General features: G+C 44.5%; 1 protein-coding gene and 1 long non-coding RNA gene across 20 annotated transcripts in view; one reads left to right on the forward strand and one right to left on the reverse strand.

The window, feature by feature from the left end:
- The window catches only part of TTN (titin), a 274,540-nt gene that overhangs the window by 224,371 nt on the left and 31,337 nt on the right, over window positions 1-18,832 (forward strand). For all 19 annotated transcript variants that reach the window (XM_070475948.1, XM_070475949.1, XM_070475950.1 and 16 more), the window contains 3 exons: window positions 80-17,185; window positions 17,782-18,078; window positions 18,192-18,779. In XM_070475948.1, coding sequence (XP_070332049.1) covers window positions 80-17,185; window positions 17,782-18,078; window positions 18,192-18,779 — 17,991 coding nt within the window. The remainder of the gene's footprint in view (window positions 1-79; window positions 17,186-17,781; window positions 18,079-18,191; window positions 18,780-18,832) is intronic.
- Window positions 1-18,832, reverse strand: part of LOC139038032 (uncharacterized) — an 89,685-nt gene that overhangs the window by 10,067 nt on the left and 60,786 nt on the right. The window lies entirely within an intron of this gene.

Below are 18,832 nucleotides of genomic sequence, written 5' to 3' on the forward strand. Positions count from 1 at the left end.
ACAGCTCTTTGGGGAGTGCTGGTATTTAATTTATACCAAATCCAAACCCTTAACATTTTTGTGCCTGTTTCCTTTCCAGATCCTCCAGGACCACCTTCAAATGCACGTGTCACCGACACTACCAAGAAATCTGCTTCTTTGGCTTGGGGCAAGCCTCATTATGATGGTGGCCTTGAAATCACCGGCTATGTCGTGGAGCATCAAAAAGTAGGAGATGAGGGCTGGATAAAGGATACAACAGGAACGGCCCTCAGAATCACTGAGTTTGTGGTCCCTGATCTGGAGACCAAAGAAAAATACAATTTTAGAATCAGTGCCATCAATGATGCTGGTGTTGGGGAGCCAGCAGTGATTCCAAATGTTGAAATTGTGGAACGGGAGATGGCCCCTGACTTCGAACTAGATGCTGAGCTTCGAAGAACTCTTGTTGTGAGAGCAGGACTCAGTATTAGAATATTCGTGCCCATTAAAGGTCGACCTGCCCCTGAAGTGACGTGGACCAAAGATGATATCAACCTTAAAAACCGAGCTAACATCGAAAATACAGAGTCATTCACGCTCCTGATCATCCCAGAATGTAACAGATACGACACTGGTAAATTTGTGATGACCATAGAAAACCCTGCTGGGAAGAAGAGTGGCTTCGTTAATGTCAGAGTCTTGGACACACCAGGACCTGTCCTCAACCTGAGACCTACTGACATCACGAAGGAGAGCGTCACCCTGCACTGGGACCTCCCTCTGATAGACGGGGGCTCACGTATCACAAACTACATTGTGGAGAAACGAGAAGCAACACGGAAATCTTACTCCACGGTCACCACGAAGTGCCATAAATGCACATATAAAGTCACTGGCTTGTCTGAAGGGTGTGAATACTTCTTCAGGGTGATGGCAGAAAATGAGTATGGAATTGGCGAGCCAACAGAAACAACGGAGCCCGTGAGGGCCTCCGAAGCACCATCACCACCAGATAGTCTTAACATCATGGACATAACTAAGAGCACAGTCAGCTTGGCATGGCCTAAACCCAAACACGATGGTGGCAGTAAGATCACTGGCTATGTGATTGAAGCCCAGAGAAAAGGTTCTGACCAGTGGACCCACATCACAACTGTGAAGGGGCTGGAATGTGTTGTAAAGAATCTGACCGAAGGGGAAGAATACACCTTCCAGGTAATGGCAGTGAACAGCGCAGGGAGAAGTGCCCCTAGAGAAAGCAGACCCGTCATTGTCAAGGAGCAGACCATGCTTCCAGAACTGGACCTCCGCGGCATTTATCAGAAATTAGTCATCGCTAAAGCTGGTGACAACATCAAAGTCGAAATTCCAGTGCTCGGTCGACCAAAGCCCACGGTTACATGGAAGAAAGGAGACCAGATTCTTAAACAGACACAGAGAGTTAATTTTGAAAATACAGCAACTTCCACCATCTTAAACATCAACGAGTGCGTAAGAAGTGACAGTGGGCCCTACCCATTAACGGCAAGGAACATTGTGGGAGAGGTTGGTGATGTCATCACCATTCAAGTCCATGACATCCCAGGGCCACCTACTGGACCTATCAAATTTGATGAAGTTTCATCCGATTTCATCACCTTCTCTTGGGAGCCACCTGAGAACGATGGAGGTGTACCCATAAGCAACTATGTGGTAGAAATGCGGCAGACTGATAGTACCACATGGGTCGAACTAGCAACCACTGTCATACGCACAACCTACAAAGCCACTCGCCTTACTACCGGGCTTGAGTACCAATTCCGGGTAAAAGCTCAAAACAGATACGGAGTGGGGCCTGGCATCACGTCAGCATCTGTAGTTGCCAACTATCCATTTAAGGTCCCTGGGCCTCCTGGTACCCCGCAGGTGGCTGCAGTTACCAAGGACTCAATAACAATCAGCTGGCATGAGCCTCTTTCTGATGGTGGAAGCCCCATTTTAGGATACCACGTTGAAAGAAAAGAACGCAATGGCATTCTCTGGCAGACTGTGAGCAAAGCATTAGTACCCGGCAACATTTTCAAATCAAGTGGACTAACAGATGGTATTGCTTATGAATTCCGAGTGATCGCAGAAAACATGGCTGGCAAAGGCAAGCCAAGCAAGCCATCTGAACCTATTTTAGCTTTGGATCCCATTGACCCACCCGGGAAACCGATCCCTCTCAATATTACTAGACACACAGTGACTCTTAAATGGGCTAAGCCTGAATATACTGGAGGCTTTAAAATTACTAGTTATATCGTTGAAAAGCGGGATCTTCCTAATGGACGGTGGCTAAAGGCCAACTTCAGCAACATTTTAGAGAATGAATTTACAGTCAGTGGACTAACTGAAGATGCCGCATATGAATTCCGTGTCATTGCCAAAAATGCTGCTGGTGCTATTAGCCCACCATCTGAGCCATCAGATGCTATCACATGCAGGGACGACGTTGAAGCCCCAAGGATAATGGTGGATGTCAAATTTAAGGACACAATTACATTAAAAGCAGGTGAAGCATTCAAGCTGGAGGCTGATGTTTCAGGTCGCCCACCTCCAACAATGCAATGGACCAAAGATGGAAAGGAGCTTGAAAACACAGCAAAATTAGAAATTAAAATTGCGGATTTCTCTACTAACCTGGTAAACAAGGATTCGCTGAGAAGGGATGGCGGTGCCTACACCCTTACAGCAACTAATCCCGGCGGTTTTGCCAAACACATCTTCCAGGTCAAAGTTCTTGATAGACCAGGCCCTCCAGAAGGACCTTTAGCTGTATCTGACGTGACATCAGAAAAGTGTGTGCTGTCATGGTTGCCTCCACTGGATGACGGAGGTGCCAAAATTGAGTATTATGTCGTCCAGAAACGTGAAACCAGCAGACTGGCATGGACAAATGTAGCCTCAGAAGTCCAACTAACAAAACTAAAGGTCACTAAACTTTTGAAAGGCAATGAATACATATTCCGTGTGATGGCTGTAAACAAGTACGGTGTTGGAGAGCCACTGGACTCAGAGCCTATGCTTGCAGTGGATCCTTATGGACCTCCCGATCCACCTAAAAACCCTGAAGTTACCAGTATCACTAAAGATTCCATGGTTGTCTGCTGGAGCCATCCTGACTCTGATGGTGGCAGTGAAATCATCAATTACATTGTGGAACGGCGAGACAGAGCAGGCCAACGCTGGGTGAAATGCAACAAAAAGACCCTTACTGATTTAAGATACAAAGTGTCTGGGCTGACAGAAGGACATGAGTATGAGTTCCGGGTCATGGCTGAGAACGCGGCTGGCATCAGCGCACCCAGCACTACCAGTCCATTTTATAAAGCTTGTGATGCTGTGTTTAAACCCGGCCCACCAGGTAACCCACGTGTTCTAGATACAAGCAGATCATCCATCTCAATTGCTTGGAACAAACCCATCTATGATGGTGGTTCCGAAATCACTGGGTATATGGTTGAGATCGCCCTGCCAGAGGAGGACGAATGGAAGATCGTCACTCCACCAGCTGGGCTCAAGGCAACTTCGTACACCATCACCAACCTCACAGAGAACCAGGAATATAAAATTCGCATCTATGCCATGAATTCTGAAGGCATTGGGGAACCTGCACTTGTTCCTGGAACTCCAAAGGCTGAAGAGAGGATGCTGCCTCCAGAGATTGAACTCGATGCCGAACTGCGCAAAGTTGTTACCATAAGAGCTTGCTGTACTCTGAGACTTTTTGTTCCCATCAAAGGAAGGCCGGCACCTGAGGTGAAGTGGACCCGAGAACACGGAGAATCTTTAGATAAAGCTAGCATCGAGTCCACAAGCTCTTACACCCTGCTTATTGTTGGAAACGTCAACAGATTCGACAGTGGCAAATACATTCTAACCATAGAAAACAGCTCAGGCAGCAAGTCTGCATTTGTCAACGTCAGAGTCCTAGACACACCAGGCCCTCCACAGGACCTGAAGGTGAAGGAGGTCACTAAGACATCTGTCACACTGACATGGGAGCCTCCTCTTATTGATGGAGGTTCGAAAATAAAGAACTATATTGTTGAAAAGCGGGAATCAACAAGGAAAGCATATTCAACTGTGACAACAAATTGCCACAAGACTTCCTGGAAGGTAGACCAGCTTCAGGAAGGCTGCAGTTACTACTTCAGGGTTCTCGCTGAAAATGAGTACGGCATTGGGCTGCCTGCTGAAACCGCAGAATCTGTGAAAGCATCAGAACGACCTCTGCCTCCAGGAAAGATAACATTGGTGGACGTCACACGAAACAGTGTGTCGCTCTCCTGGGAGAAACCTGAGCATGATGGAGGCAGCCGAATTCTAGGCTACATCGTAGAGATGCAGAGCAAAGGCAGTGACAAATGGGTCACATGTGCCACAGTCAAAGTCACGGAAGCCACTATTACTGGATTAATTCAGGGTGAAGAGTACTCTTTCCGTGTGTCTGCTCAGAACGAGAAGGGCATCAGTGATCCAAGACAACTGAGTGTGCCAGTAATTGCCAAGGATCTTGTCATTCCGCCAGCCTTCAAACTCCTGTTCACTACTTTCACTGTCCTGGCAGGTGAAGACCTAAAAGTCGATGTTCCATTCATTGGACGCCCTACGCCAGCCGTGACCTGGCATAAAGATGATGTGCCACTGAAGCAGACGACCAGAGTAAATGCCGAGAGCACAGAAAATAACTCACTACTGACAATAAAGGAAGCGTGCCGAGAAGATGTTGGACATTACATCGTTAAACTGACTAACTCGGCTGGTGAAGCTACCGAAACCCTTAATGTGATCGTTCTTGACAAACCTGGGCCTCCAACGGGACCAGTTAAAATGGATGAAGTGACAGCTGACAGTATTACTTTCTCCTGGGGCCCACCTAAGTATGATGGTGGAAGTTCTATCAACAATTACATTGTAGAAAAACGGGACACTTCTACAACCACCTGGCAGATTGTGTCAGCTACTGTTGCAAGGACAACCATAAAAGCTTGCAGGTTAAAGACTGGATGTGAGTATCAGTTTAGGATTGCAGCTGAAAACAGATATGGCAAGAGCACCTACCTCACTTCAGAGCCTGTTGTAGCCCAGTATCCATTCAAAGTTCCTGGTCCTCCTGGCACACCATTCGTAATACTATCCTCCAAGGACAGCATGGAAGTACACTGGAACGAGCCAGTCAGTGACGGAGGTAGCAAAGTCATTGGCTATCACTTGGAACGCAAGGAAAGAAACAGCATCCTCTGGGTTAAGTTGAATAAGACACCTATTCCTCAAACCAAGTTTAAAACAACTGGCCTCGATGAAGGCATTGAATATGAATTTAGAGTCTCTGCAGAGAACATCGTGGGCATCGGCAAGCCAAGTAAAGTGTCCGAAAGCTACGTAGCCCGTGATCCATGTGATCCACCAGGAAGGCCAGAGCCGATCATTGTCACAAGAAATTCCGTGACTCTTCAGTGGAAGAAACCCACTTACGATGGTGGAAGCAAGATCACTGGTTATATTGTTGAAAAGAAAGAACTGCCCGAGGGCCGCTGGATGAAAGCCAGTTTTACCAATGTCATTGACACTCAGTTTGAAGTAACTGGCCTAGTTGAAGACCACAGATATGAGTTCCGGGTTATAGCCCGAAACGCTGCAGGAGTGTTTAGTGAGCCTTCAGAGAGCACAGGAGCCATAACAGCGAGAGACGAGGTAGAACCACCGCAGATTCGCATGGATCCGAAATACAAAGATACAGTCGTGGTGCATGCTGGTGAGCTGTTTAAGATTGATGCAGATATTTATGGCAAACCGATACCAACCACTCAGTGGATAAAAGGTGATCATGAGCTCTCAAATACAGCTCGATTAGAAATTAAGAGCACTGACTTTGCCACCAGTCTCAGTGTAAAGGATGCAATACGCATTGACAGTGGCAGTTACATACTGAAGGCCAAAAACGTCGCAGGAGAGAAGTCAGTCACTGTAAATGTCAAAGTCCTTGACAGGCCAGGGCCACCCGAAGGACCTATTGTTATATCAGGAGTTACAGCAGAAAAATGCACACTAGCTTGGAAACCCCCACTCCAAGATGGTGGGAGTGATATCATAAATTATATTGTGGAAAGGAGAGAGACCAGCCGCTTGGTTTGGACTGTGGTTGATGCTAACGTACAGACTCTCAGCTGCAAGGTTACTAAGCTGCTTGAAGGCAATGAATATATTTTCCGTGTAATGGCTGTCAACAAATATGGTGTTGGCGAACCTCTTGAATCTGAGCCAGTAACTGCCAAGAATCCATTTGTAGTGCCAGATGCACCGAAGGCTCCGGAAATCACAGCAGTGACCAAGGACTCAATGATTGTTGTATGGGAAAGACCGGCATCTGATGGCGGCAGTGAAATCCTCGGGTATGTTCTTGAAAAACGCGACAAAGAGGGCATCAGATGGACAAGATGCCACAAACGTCTGATTGGGGAGCTGCGCCTGAGAGTAACCGGCCTCTTAGAAAATCACGATTACGAGTTCAGAGTCTCAGCCGAGAACGCTGCTGGACTTAGCGAGCCAAGCCCACCCTCTGCTTATCAAAAGGCTTGTGATCCTATTTATAAACCAGGACCTCCAAACAACCCCAGAGTCACTGATATTACCAGATCTTCCGTCTTCCTTTCTTGGGGCAAACCAATATATGACGGTGGCTGTGAAATCCAAGGATACCTTGTTGAAAAATGTGACGTGAGTGTTGGTGAATGGACAATGTGCACTCCACCAACTGGAATCAGTAAAACAAACATAGAAGTGGAGAAGCTATTGGAAAAGCATGAATACAACTTCCGTATCTGTGCTGTTAACAAAGCTGGAGTGGGAGAACATGCTGATGTCCCTGGACCTGTTATGGTTGAAGAAAAGTTGGAAGCACCAGACATTGACCTTGACCTGGAACTGAGGAAAATTCTAAATATAAGGGCAGGTGGCTCCTTAAGGTTATTTGTTCCTATCAGAGGTCGTCCTACACCAGAAGTTAAATGGGGCAAAGTGGATGGTGAGATCCGAGACGCAGCTATTATCGACAGCACTAGCAGCTTCACCTCCCTTGTTCTTGACAATGTCAACCGATATGATAGTGGAAAATACACTCTCACATTAGAAAACAGCAGTGGGACAAAGTCTGCCTTTGTGACTGTCAGAGTTCTAGACACACCGAGTCCACCCGTTAACCTGAAAGTCACAGAAATCACTAAAGACTCGGTGTCGATCACATGGGAACCGCCTCTGTTGGATGGGGGATCCAAAATTAAAAACTACATTGTTGAGAAACGTGAAGCCACAAGGAAATCATATGCTGCAGTCGTAACAAACTGCCATAAGAATTCTTGGAAAATCGATCAACTCCAAGAAGGTTGTAGTTACTACTTTAGAGTCACAGCTGAGAACGAGTATGGTATTGGCCTTCCCGCCCACACTGAGGATCCAGTTAAGGTTGCAGAAGTCCCACAACCTCCAGGAAAAATCACTGTGGATGATGTCACCAGAAACAGTGTCTCTTTGAGCTGGACAAAGCCTGAACATGATGGCGGCAGTAAAATCATTCAGTATATTGTGGAGATGCAAGCTAAACACAGTGAGAAATGGTCAGAGTGTGCTCGAGTCAAGTCCCTTGAAGCCGTAATTACCAACCTAACTCAGGGAGAAGAGTACCTTTTTAGAGTTGTGGCTGTAAATGAAAAGGGGAGAAGCGATCCTAGGTCTCTTGCGGTTCCAATAGTTGCCAAAGATCTGGTCATTGAGCCAGATGTGAGACCTGCATTTAACAGTTACAGTGTACAGGTTGGCCAAGACTTGAAAATAGAAGTACCCATTTCTGGACGTCCTAAGCCAACTATTACCTGGACTAAAGACGATCTTCCACTGAAGCAGACTACAAGAATCAATGTCACCGATTCAGTCGACCTCACCGTACTCAGTATTAAAGAAACTCATAAGGATGATGGTGGACATTATGGAATCACAGTTGCTAATGTGGTGGGTCAGAAGACAGCCTCCATTGAAATTATAACCCTCGATAAGCCTGATCCTCCAAAGGGACCTGTTAAATTTGATGAGGTCAGTGCTGAAAGTATCACCTTATCCTGGGAACCTCCATCATATACAGGGGGCTGCCAGATCACTAACTACGTAGTTCAGAAGAGAGACACAACCACCACAGTATGGGACGTTGTTTCTGCTACTGTGGCCAGAACGACACTCAAAGTGACCAAGCTCAAAACTGGTACAGAGTATCAATTCAGGATATTCGCTGAAAACAGGTATGGACAAAGCTTTGCCTTGGAATCTGAGCCAGTTGTAGCTCAATATCCCTACAAAGAACCAGGCCCTCCGGGTACACCATTTGCCACAGCCATTTCCAAAGATTCCATGGTTATGCAGTGGCATGAACCAATCAATAATGGTGGCAGCCCCATCATAGGTTACCACCTTGAGAGAAAGGAAAGAAACAGTATTTTGTGGACAAAAGTCAACAAAACTATTATCCATGATACCCAGTTTAAGGCAATCAACCTTGAAGAAGGCATTGAATATGAATTCAGGGTGTATGCTGAAAATATTGTTGGTATAGGCAAAGCAAGCAAGAATTCCGAATGCTATGTAGCCAGAGATCCCTGTGACCCACCAGGAACCCCAGAAGCAATAATCGTTAAAAGACATGAAATCACTTTACAATGGACCAAACCCGCATATGATGGTGGAAGTGTGATTACGGGTTACATCGTAGAGAAGCGTGATCTGCCTGAGGGTCGCTGGATGAAAGCCAGCTTCACAAACGTCATTGAAACTCAGTTTACTGTATCAGGTCTTACTGAAGATCAAAGATATGAATTCAGAGTCATTGCAAAGAATGCAGCAGGTGCAATAAGCAAACCTTCGGACAGCACTGGACCGATAACTGCCAGGGATGAGGTCGAACTCCCAAGAATTTCAATGGATCCTAAATTTAGAGACACAATTGTGGTAAATGCTGGAGAAACATTCAGGCTTGAAGCCGATGTCCATGGAAAGCCCCTACCTACCATTGAGTGGTTAAGAGGAGATAAGGAGATTGAAGAATCTGCTAGATATGAAATAAAGAACACAGATTTCAAAGCTTTACTTATTGTAAAGGATGCCATTAGAATTGATGGTGGACAGTATATTTTAAGAGCTTCCAACGTTGCAGGTTCTAAGTCATTCCCAGTAAACGTCAAAGTGTTAGACAGACCAGGGCCTCCAGAAGGGCCCGTCCAGGTTACTGGAGTCACCGCTGAAAAATGCACATTAACATGGTCTCCACCACTTCAAGATGGTGGTAGTGACATTTCTCACTATGTTGTTGAAAAGAGAGAAACAAGTCGGCTTGCCTGGACTGTTGTTGCTTCAGAGGTTGTAACCAATTCTCTGAAAGTTACCAAACTCTTAGAAGGGAATGAATATATTTTCCGTATAATGGCTGTCAACAAATACGGTGTTGGCGAGCCTTTGGAATCTGCACCAGTACTCATGAAAAACCCATTCGTGCTTCCTGGACCACCAAAAAGCTTGGAAGTCACCAACATTGCCAAGGACTCCATGACCGTCTGTTGGAACCGTCCAGACAGTGATGGTGGAAGTGAGATTATTGGTTACATCGTAGAGAAGCGAGACAGAAGTGGCATTCGGTGGATAAAATGTAATAAACGCCGCATTACAGACTTACGGCTAAGAGTAACAGGATTAACAGAAGATCATGAGTATGAATTCAGAGTCTCTGCAGAAAATGCAGCTGGAGTTGGAGAACCAAGTCCACCTACAGTTTATTATAAGGCCTGCGATCCTGTGTTCAAACCTGGCCCCCCCATCAATGCGCACATTGTAGACACCACGAAAAATTCAATTACACTTGCCTGGGGTAAACCCATCTACGATGGTGGCAGTGAGATTCTGGGATATGTAGTAGAAATCTGTAAAGCAGATGAAGAAGAATGGCAAATAGTTACTCCCCAGACAGGCCTGAAAGCCACTCGATTTGAAATTTCAAAACTCACTGAACACCAAGAGTATAAAGTACGAGTCTGTGCCCTCAATAAAGTTGGTTTAGGTGAGGCTACAGCAGTTCCTGGTACTGTGAAACCAGAAGATAAACTTGAAGCACCTGAACTTGACCTCGACTCTGAATTAAGGAAAGGAATCGTTGTAAGAGCTGGTGGATCTGTCAGAATTCACATTCCATTCAAAGGTCGCCCAACACCCGAGATCACCTGGTCTCGAGAGGAAGGTGAATTCACAGATAAGGTCCAAATCGAAAAAGCAGCAAACTATACCCAACTATCAATAGATAACTGTGATAGAAATGATGCTGGAAAATACATTCTCAAGCTGGAAAACAGCAGTGGGTCTAAATCTGCTTTTGTAACGGTAAAAGTTCTTGACACCCCAGGACCACCACAGAATCTGGCAGTCAAAGAAGTGAGAAAAGATTCTGTCCTTCTGGTGTGGGACCCACCCTTAATTGATGGGGGTGCAAAGGTCAAGAACTATGTTATTGACAAACGTGAATCAACCAGGAAAGCATATGCTAATGTGAGTAATAAATGCAGCAAAACAAGCCTCAAAGTTGAGAATCTTACAGAAGGAGCCATTTATTACTTTAGAGTCATGGCTGAAAATGAATTTGGGATTGGTGTTCCCGTGGAAACTGTTGATGCTGTGAAAGCATCTGAACCTCCTTCCCCACCAGGAAAGGTCACACTCACTGATGTGTCCCAGACCAGTGCATCCCTGATGTGGGAGAAACCTGAACATGATGGTGGGAGCCGAATTCTGGGGTATGTTGTTGAAATGCAGCCCAAAGGAACAGAAAAATGGAGTGTGGTGGCTGAATCCAAAGTCTGTAATGCGGTTGTTACTGGTTTGAGTTCTGGACAAGAATATCACTTCCGTGTCAAGGCTTACAACGAGAAAGGACAAAGCGATCCACGAGTGCTTGGTGTTCCTGTCATAGCCAAAGACTTGACCATACAGCCCAGTTTTAAGTTACCTTTTAACACATACAGTGTCCAAGCTGGTGAAGATCTTAAAATCGAAATTCCAGTTATTGGCCGACCAAGACCTGAAATTTCATGGGTCAAAGATGGCGAGCCTCTTAAACAGACAACAAGAGTAAATGTTGAGAAAACAGCTACTTCAACTATTTTGCACATTAAAGAAAGTAACAAAGATGACTTTGGGAAATACACTGTAACAGCAACAAATAGTGCAGGTACCGCAACAGAAAATCTCAGTATTATCGTTTTGGAAAAGCCTGGACCTCCAGTTGGACCAGTTCGGTTTGATGAAGTTAGTGCCGATTTTGTGGTCATATCTTGGGAACCTCCAGCCTATACTGGTGGCTGCCAAATAAGCAACTACATAGTAGAGAAGCGAGATACAACCACCACCACTTGGCACATGGTATCAGCAACAGTGGCAAGAACAACAATTAAAATAACCAAGCTGAAAACGGGCAGTGAGTACCAGTTTAGAATTTTTGCAGAAAACAGGTATGGAAAAAGTGCCCCCTTGGATTCTAAACCAGTTACTGTACAATATCCATTTAAAGAACCTGGACCACCTGGCACTCCTTTTGTGACATCAGTCTCAAAAGATCAAATGCTTGTGCAGTGGCATGAGCCAGTTAATGATGGAGGCAGCAAAGTCATTGGCTACCATCTTGAACAGAAAGAAAAGAATAGCATTTTATGGGTCAAAGTAAATAAGGCTCCCATTCAAGACACCAAATTCAAAACAACTGGGCTTGATGAAGGCCTTGAGTATGAGTTCAGAGTTTCTGCTGAAAATATTGTTGGCATCGGCAAGCCAAGCAAAGTGTCGGAATGCTTTGTTGCTCGTGATCCTTGTGACCCACCAGGTCGCCCTGAAGCCATTGTTATTACAAGAAACAATGTCACACTGCAGTGGAAGAAACCAGCCTACGATGGTGGCAGCAAAATAACCGGTTATGTTGTAGAAAAGAAAGATCTACCTGATGGCCGTTGGATGAAAGCCAGCTTTACCAATGTATTAGAAACTGAATTTACAGTGAGTGGACTTGTAGAAGACCAAAGATATGAATTTAGAGTAATTGCAAGAAATGCAGCTGGCAACTTTAGCGAACCATCCGAGAGTACTGGTGCCATTACTGCTAGAGATGAAATTGATGCACCAAATGCCTCACTGGATCCCAAATATAAAGATGTCATCGTTGTTCATGCAGGAGAGACTTTTGTCCTTGAAGCGGATATCCGTGGCAAACCTATCCCTGATATTGTTTGGTCAAAAGATGGAAGAGAGCTTGAAGAAACAGCTGCCAGAATGGAAATCAAGTCTACTATTCAGAGGACAACCCTTGTTGTCAAAGATTGTATACGTAGTGATGGAGGACAATATATCCTGAAACTCAGCAATGTTGGTGGTACCAAGACTATACCCATCACTGTAAAGGTACTTGACAGGCCAGGACCTCCTGAAGGGCCTCTGAAAGTTTCTGGGGTTACTGCTGAAAAATGTTACCTGGCATGGAACCCACCTTTACACGATGGCGGTGCTAGTATCTCCCATTACATCATTGAAAAGAGAGAGACCAGCAGACTCTCCTGGACCCAGGTTTCAACTGAGGTGCAGGCCCTTAACTACAAAGTCACTAAACTTCTTCCTGGTAATGAGTACATTTTCCGTGTCATGGCTGTGAATAAATATGGGATTGGAGAGCCGCTGGAATCTGAGCCTGTCATAGCCCGTAATCCTTATAAACCACCAGGTCCTCCTTCACCACCTGAAGCCTCAGCAATCACCAAAGATTCTATGGTTGTAACATGGGCACGGCCAGTAGATGATGGAGGTGCTGAAATCGAGGGCTATATTCTTGAAAAGAGAGACAAGGAAGGCGTTAGATGGACCAAGTGCAACAAGAAAACACTAACAGATCTTCGATTCAGGGTAACTGGCCTTACTGAAGGGCATTCCTATGAATTCCGAGTTGCTGCCGAAAACGCAGCTGGTGTGGGTGAACCCAGCGAGCCTTCTGTTTTCTACCGTGCATGTGATGCTCTGTATCCACCAGGACCACCAAGTAATCCAAAAGTGACAGACACTTCCAGATCTTCTGTCTCCCTGGCATGGAGTAAACCAATTTATGATGGTGGTGCACCTGTTAAGGGCTATGTTGTTGAGGTCAAAGAAGTCACTGCTGATGAGTGGACAACGTGTACTCCACCAACAGGACTACAAGGAAAGCAGTTCACAGTGACCAAGCTCAAAGAAAATACTGAATATAACTTCCGTATCTGTGCCATCAACTCTGAAGGCGTAGGTGAGCCTGCAACTATACCTGGTTCAGTTGTTGCTCGAGAGAGACAAGAGCCACCAGAAATAGAACTGGATGCTGATCTCAGAAAAGTGGTCATTCTGCGTGCGAGCGCTACTTTACGCTTATTTGTCACTATCAAAGGTCGCCCGGAACCTGAAGTGAAATGGGAGAAGGCCGAAGGTGTTCTCACTGACAGGGCCCAGATTGAGGTGACCAGCTCATACACAATGCTGGTAATTGATAATGTTACCAGATTTGACAGTGGTCGGTATAATCTGACACTAGAAAACAACAGTGGCTCTAAAACTGCTTTTGTTAACGTCAGAGTTCTTGACTCACCAAGTGCCCCTGTGAATCTGACTGTAAGAGAAGTAAAGAAAGACTCTGTGATACTGGCTTGGGAACCACCGCTTATTGATGGCGGAGCTAAGATTACAAACTACATTGTCGAAAAACGAGAAACAACACGAAAAGCATATGCTACTGTTACAAACAACTGCACAAAGAACACTTTTAAAATCGAAAATCTTCAAGAAGGGTGTTCTTACTACTTCCGAGTCTTGGCTTCCAATGAATATGGAATTGGTTTGCCAGCTGAAACAACTGAACCCGTTAAAGCTTCTGAACCACCCCTCCCACCTGGAAGAGTAACTCTTGTCGATGTGACACGTAACACAGCTACAATTAAGTGGGAGAAACCAGAAAGTGATGGTGGCAGCAAAATTACTGGTTATGTAGTTGAAATGCAGACTAAAGGGAGTGAAAAATGGAGCATCTGCACACAAGTGAAGACTCTAGAAGCAACTATATCAGGCCTAACTGCTGGAGAGGAGTATATCTTCAGGGTAGCTGCAATTAATGAAAAAGGAAAAAGTGATCCAAGACAACTTGGAGTGCCAGTAATTGCAAGGGATATTGAAATAAAGCCTTCAGTTGAGCTTCCTTTCAATACTTTCAATGTAAAGGCCAGAGACCAACTGAAGATTGATGTTCCATTTAAGGGAAGACCTCAAGCTACTGTAAGCTGGAAAAAAGATGGTCAGACCCTTAAAGAGACAACTAGGGTCCATGTTTCCTCTTCCAAGACTGTAACATCACTAACAATTAAGGAAGCTTCGAGGGAAGATGTTGGCACTTATGAATTATGTGTTTCAAATAGTGCTGGATCCGTAACAGTTCCTATCACTGTCATTGTGCTTGACAAACCAGGACCTCCCGGACCTATACATATTGATGAGGTTAGTTGCGACAATATAACCATTTCTTGGAATCCTCCAGAATATGATGGCGGCTGCCAGATTAGCAATTACATCGTTGAAAAGAGAGAAACCACTTCTACAACATGGCATGCAGTTTCACAAGCAGTTGCAAGAACATCCATCAAAATAGTTCGTCTAGTAACAGGAAGTGAGTATCAGTTCCGCGTTTGTGCAGAAAACCGCTTTGGAAAGAGCTCCTACAGTGAATCTTCTGCTGTAGTTGCCGAGTATCCATTCAGCCCTCCGGGTCCTCCTGGTACTCCTAGAGTTGTGCATGCCACAAAATCCACCATGTTGGTAACCTGGCAGGTGCCAGTTAATGATGGAGGAAGTCAAGTACTTGGTTATCACCTTGAGTATAAAGAAAGAAGCAGCATTCTTTGGTCAAAAGCAAATAAAATGCTCATTGCCGATACGCAAATGAAAGTCTCCGGCCTTGATGAAGGACTGATGTATGAGTATCGTGTATATGCTGAGAATATTGCTGGAATTGGTAAATGCAGTAAATCTTGTGAGCCAGTCCCTGCAAGAGACCCTTGTGACCCTCCTGGACAACCTGAAGTCACAAATATCACAAGGAAATCAGTGTCACTTAAGTGGTCAAAACCACATTATGATGGTGGAGCTAAGATCACTGGGTACATCATTGAACGTAGAGAACTACCAGATGGCCGGTGGCTGAAATGCAACTTTACTAATGTACCAGAAACATACTTTGAAGTAACTGAACTCACTGAAGATCAACGTTATGAATTCCGGGTTTTCGCAAAGAATGCTGCTGACTCAATTAGTGAGCCATCTGAATCCACTGGACCTATCACAGTTAAAGACGATGTTGAGGCTCCAAGAATTATGATGGATGTCAAATTCCGAGATGTCATTGTTGTCAAAGCCGGAGAGGTCCTTAAGATCAATGCAGACGTTGCAGGGCGACCTCTGCCAGTCATCTCCTGGGCCAAGGATGGTGTAGAAATTGAAGAGCGAGCAAGAACAGAAATTGTGTCAACGGACTACACTACTTTGCTAACAGTGAAAGACTGCATCCGACGAGACTCTGGGCAGTATGTGCTAACAGTGAAGAATGTTGCTGGAACTCGGTCTATGGCAGTTAACTGCAAGGTACTTGATAAGCCTGGTCCACCTGCAGGACCACTAGAAATAACCGGCCTCACTGCTGAGAAATGCTCTCTTTCCTGGGGACCACCCCAAGAAGATGGCGGTGCAGCTATTGACTATTACATTGTAGAAAAACGTGAGACAAGTCGCCTTGCTTGGACAATATGTGAAGGAGAATTAAGGACGACATCTTGTAAAGTGACCAAGTTACTCAAAGGCAATGAATACATCTTTAGAGTAACAGGTGTTAATAAATATGGTGCTGGTGAGCCCCTGGAGAGCATGGCTGTAAAGGCCCTTGATCCATTTACAGTTCCAAGTCCACCTACATCTCTGGAAATTACATCTGTAACCAAAGAGTTCATGACACTTTGCTGGTCGAGACCAGAGAGTGATGGAGGCAGCGAAATCTCTGGTTACATCATTGAGAGGCGAGAGAAAAACAGCCTACGATGGGTACGTGTAAACAAAAAACCAGTTTATGATCTGAGAGTGAAATCCACAGGACTTCGTGAAGGATGTGAATATGAATATCGGGTATACGCAGAAAACGCTGCAGGCCTGAGCCTTCCAAGTGAAACCTCACCCCTAATTCGGGCAGAAGATCCTGTGTTCTTACCATCTCCTCCATCTAAACCCAATGTCGTGGACTCAGGCAAGACCAATATAACTATTGGCTGGGTGAAGCCCTTATTTGACGGTGGGGCCCCAATAACTGGATACACCGTGGAATTCAAAAAATCTGATGAAACTGACTGGCAAACTGCCATTCAGAACTTAAGAGGCACTGAATATACAGTAAGTGGGCTAACCACAGGCGCCGAATACGTTTTCAGAGTAAGATCTATCAATAAGGTCGGTGCTAGTGATCCCAGTGATAGCTCCGATCCCCAGATAGCAAAGGAAAGAGAAGAAGAACCTGTATTTGACCTTGACACAGAAATGAGGAAGACCTTGATTGTCAAGGCCGGCACCTCCTTTACCATGACTGTGCCTTTCCGAGGAAGGCCAGTACCCACAGTCTCCTGGAGTAAACCAGACACTGACCTCCGCACTAGAGCTTATATTGACTCCACAGAGTCTCGAACATCGCTGACTATTGAAAATGCCAACAGAAATGATTCTGGAAAATATACATTAACGATTCAGAATATCTTGAATGCTGCCTCACTGACCTTGGTCGTCAAAGTTTTAGATTCTCCTGGTCCTCCAGCCAACATTACTGTACATGATGTCACCAAGGAGTCTGCAGTATTATCCTGGGATGTTCCTGAAAATGATGGTGGAGCACCAGTGAAGAACTACCACATAGAAAAACGGGAGGCCAGTAAGAAAGCATGGGTCTCAGTGACCAACAACTGTAACCGCCTCTCCTACAAAGTTACCAACTTACAAGAAGGGGCAATTTACTACTTCAGAGTCTCTGGAGAAAATGAGTTTGGTGTTGGTGTACCAGCCGAAACGAAGGAAGGAGTAAAAATAACAGGTATGTTTTAAGAACAGAGAAAACCTACATATCTATATTCATTTTCCTTGAATAGTGTGAATCATTTTAATTACTGTTTAAATGCTTTTGGTTCACACCTCAAGCAATTCATACTATGGCACAAAATGAATTCTTACAGATAAAGTTTTTCACTGATTTACAAAAAAAGTAAAAATTTACATAGATGAAGATGGATAATATATGTTGGATTTAAGAATAATTAAACTTGACTGCACGTATATATGTACATATATATATATTGTGTATGTGCAGAAATTACATATTTTATAACACTGTTCATCTCATTCCTCATTTTTTACCCATAATAAATTTGGGATAAATTTAATCATTTAATTGGGTCATTTGACACTTATTTGATTTGAATGCTATGACATGCTGTCACATAAAATGACAAAGCCTGGGAAAGTTTTGCTTGACTCAGAAGCTAAACTGATCATATAAGAAGTAAGAAAGTCTCAAATAAAAGTAATTGTATGCCTTCATTAAAAATTTTTCTTTTGACAAGGCAGGAGGAACACATGTGGGGAAAAATGTTGCAATAATCTTCCCTTTCTTCTAATGTTTTATTTTCATAGAAAAGCCAAGCCCGCCTGAAAAACTTGGAGTAACAAGTGTATCCAAAGACAGTGTTTCCCTGGCCTGGTTGAAGCCAGAACATGATGGTGGAAGCAGAATTGTGCATTATGTCGTTGAAGCACTAGAAAAAGGACAGAAGAACTGGCTTAGATGTGCGGTGGTAAAGTCAACCCACCATGTTGTTTCTGGTCTGAGGGAGAATTCTGAATACTTTTTCCGGGTGTTTGCTGAAAATCAAGCTGGCCTGAGTGACCCGAGAGAGCTTCTGCTTCCTGTCCTTGTTAAGGAGCAGCTAGGTATGTCTAATTTTAGGTAGAAGCAAAATTTGAAATTATTTGCGTTGACCTAAATCAAGTCAACTTGCAAAAAACACTTTTTTCACCTCATCTTCTCTACTCTTATTTTTCAGAACCACCTGAAATTGACATGAAGAATTTCCCAAGTCATACCGTCTACGTTAGAGCTGGTTCAAACCTTAAAGTTGACATTCCGATTTCTGGAAAACCACTGCCCAAAGTGACCTTATCAAGAGATGGTGTCCCAGTGAAAGCAACCATGAGATTTAATACTGAAATTACTGCTGAAAACCTGACCATCAATCTCAAAGAAAGCGTTGCCGCTGATGCTGGAAGATATGAGATCACAGCTGCCAATTCCAGTGGAACGACCAAAGCTTTCATTAACATCGTCATACTGGACAGACCTGGTCCCCCAACTGGCCCTGTTGTGATAAGTGATATAACTGAAGACAGCGTGACCCTCAAATGGGAGCCACCTAAGTATGATGGTGGAAGTCAGGTTACCAATTACATTGTACTTAAGAGAGAGACAAGTACTGCAGCATGGACGGAAGTGTCTGCAACAGTTGCAAGAACCATGATTAAAGTCATGAAACTGACCACAGGAGAAGAATACCAATTCCGCATCAAGGCAGAAAACCGCTTTGGCATCAGTGATCACATAGATTCGGCTTGTGTGGTTGTCAAACTGCCATACAGTAAGTTGTCGCACTTCTCAAAGATCCCACATTTCCATATTAAAAAATGCTTG

The sequence above is a fragment of the Odocoileus virginianus genome, chromosome 13, assembly GCF_023699985.2.
Source record: "Odocoileus virginianus isolate 20LAN1187 ecotype Illinois chromosome 13, Ovbor_1.2, whole genome shotgun sequence".
Classification (NCBI taxonomy): Eukaryota; Metazoa; Chordata; class Mammalia; order Artiodactyla; family Cervidae; genus Odocoileus; species Odocoileus virginianus.